Below are 1,377 nucleotides of genomic sequence, written 5' to 3' on the forward strand. Positions count from 1 at the left end.
AGTCCTCCTAACAAGATTTCCCCCTGTCCCTTTCCTGGATTCTCCCTACGCTTGCCTTCCTCCTCTGCTTCTACTCGAATTTCTCCCACTAATTGTACCTTTCCTTTCCTCAACCACCTTCTAGCTTGTGCCGGTGAACACTTCCCTACTTCTTCTTCGTCTAGCTTCGCTGCTGCTCCCCTTTGGGCATCTTTTCTTGCCTCCGCTGAGATCGCCTTTACCTCCTTTGTCCTGACCTTCCGTGGCTTTTCGTTCCATTCTTCCGCTGTTGCCATTCTGAATGGCATGTCTTCCCCGAGTCTACCCTTTCTTTTGTTTGCTTCGTTATCTTCTTTCCGAATTTCCTCCGTGCTTTCTCCCCCGCTCTCATTTTCGCTTCTTTCCTCTGACCGTTCTTCCTCTGGGGCGGCGCGCCGGAACGGCACTCTATCTCTTTCCCTTCTTGCTTTCAGTTCTTCTTTCGTTTTCTTTCTTCCGCCTTCCGTAGTCCACGTTAATCTCTTGACTTCGTCTTCCTTGAGTTGCGGTTGCGCTGGCTCTTTCACCTTGGTTTCCCGGAACTTTCTTTGTTCCGCTTCCGTGCTATCTTCCTTTCTTAATATGATTACTTCCTCCGCTATTTTCCATACTGACACTGCTTTCTTTAGGAAGTCATATCCTAGCAGCACTTCTTGTGATGTCTTCGCAATCAGGAAGTTTGTGGTAAACGCGCTTCCTCCTAGTCGCACCTCCGCCTCGCGCACCCCGCTCCGCACCTCTAGCTTTTCTCCGTTTGCACATGTGAATATCTCTGGTTCGTCTAAACTTTCTATCTTAAGCCCCGCACTTTCCGCCACTTCCTTCCGCATAAAACTTCGTACTGCGCCTGTATCCAGTAGTGCCGTTGCTTTCACCCCGTTCACGCTTACTGTTCGCATCGGCAGTTCTTCCTCCTCTCTTGTCCTTCCGCGAATCTCACCTGTTTTTCCTTCTTTGTGTTCCTTCCTGTGTGTTCTGTTTTCAGGTTCTCTCCCTTTCTCCGTTTCGTCCTTCTTCTCGCTACTTTGCGGGCCGTCCTCGCCTTCAAGACGGGCCTTGCGCGGCGGTTGCACCGCGTTGCATTCCGATGGTTTGCGATTGTGCCTTCCCTGCGAGGTGTCTTTCCGTGTTCGTCTATTTTGCTTTCTCTTCTTGTCGGCTTCTTCCGTCATGTCTTCCTCTTCTTCGTTCCTTCGTCCTTCCTGTTTCTTCGCGTGAGGATCTCCTCCCCTGTGCTGATCTTTAAAATTGCTTTCTTGTCTTGTTGCTCCCTTATCCTTTAACTCCTGTTCCCAAAATGAATCTACTGCAGCCCCTCTCAATTTCCGTTTACCAATGATTGCTCCGTCGCCTTCCTGC

The 1,377-nt window shown here is 50.0% G+C and overlaps 1 protein-coding gene across 1 annotated transcript in view; it reads right to left on the bottom strand.

Annotated features, from left to right (window-relative positions):
* The window catches only part of CSUI_000007 (retrotransposon ty3-gypsy subclass), a gene marked incomplete at both ends in the record, with an annotated part of 2,320 nt that extends 1,472 nt beyond the window's left edge, over positions 1–848 (bottom strand). Inside the window, one exon of the mRNA XM_068060242.1 lies at positions 1–848. This exon is cut by the window's left edge and continues 604 nt beyond it. Coding sequence (XP_067927782.1) covers positions 1–848 — 848 coding nt within the window.
* Between the last annotated feature and the right edge of the window lie 529 nt (positions 849–1,377).

The sequence above is a fragment of the Cystoisospora suis genome (assembly GCF_002600585.1).
Source record: "Cystoisospora suis strain Wien I chromosome Unknown contig_10, whole genome shotgun sequence".
In the NCBI taxonomy this organism is placed as follows: domain Eukaryota; phylum Apicomplexa; class Conoidasida; order Eucoccidiorida; family Sarcocystidae; genus Cystoisospora; species Cystoisospora suis.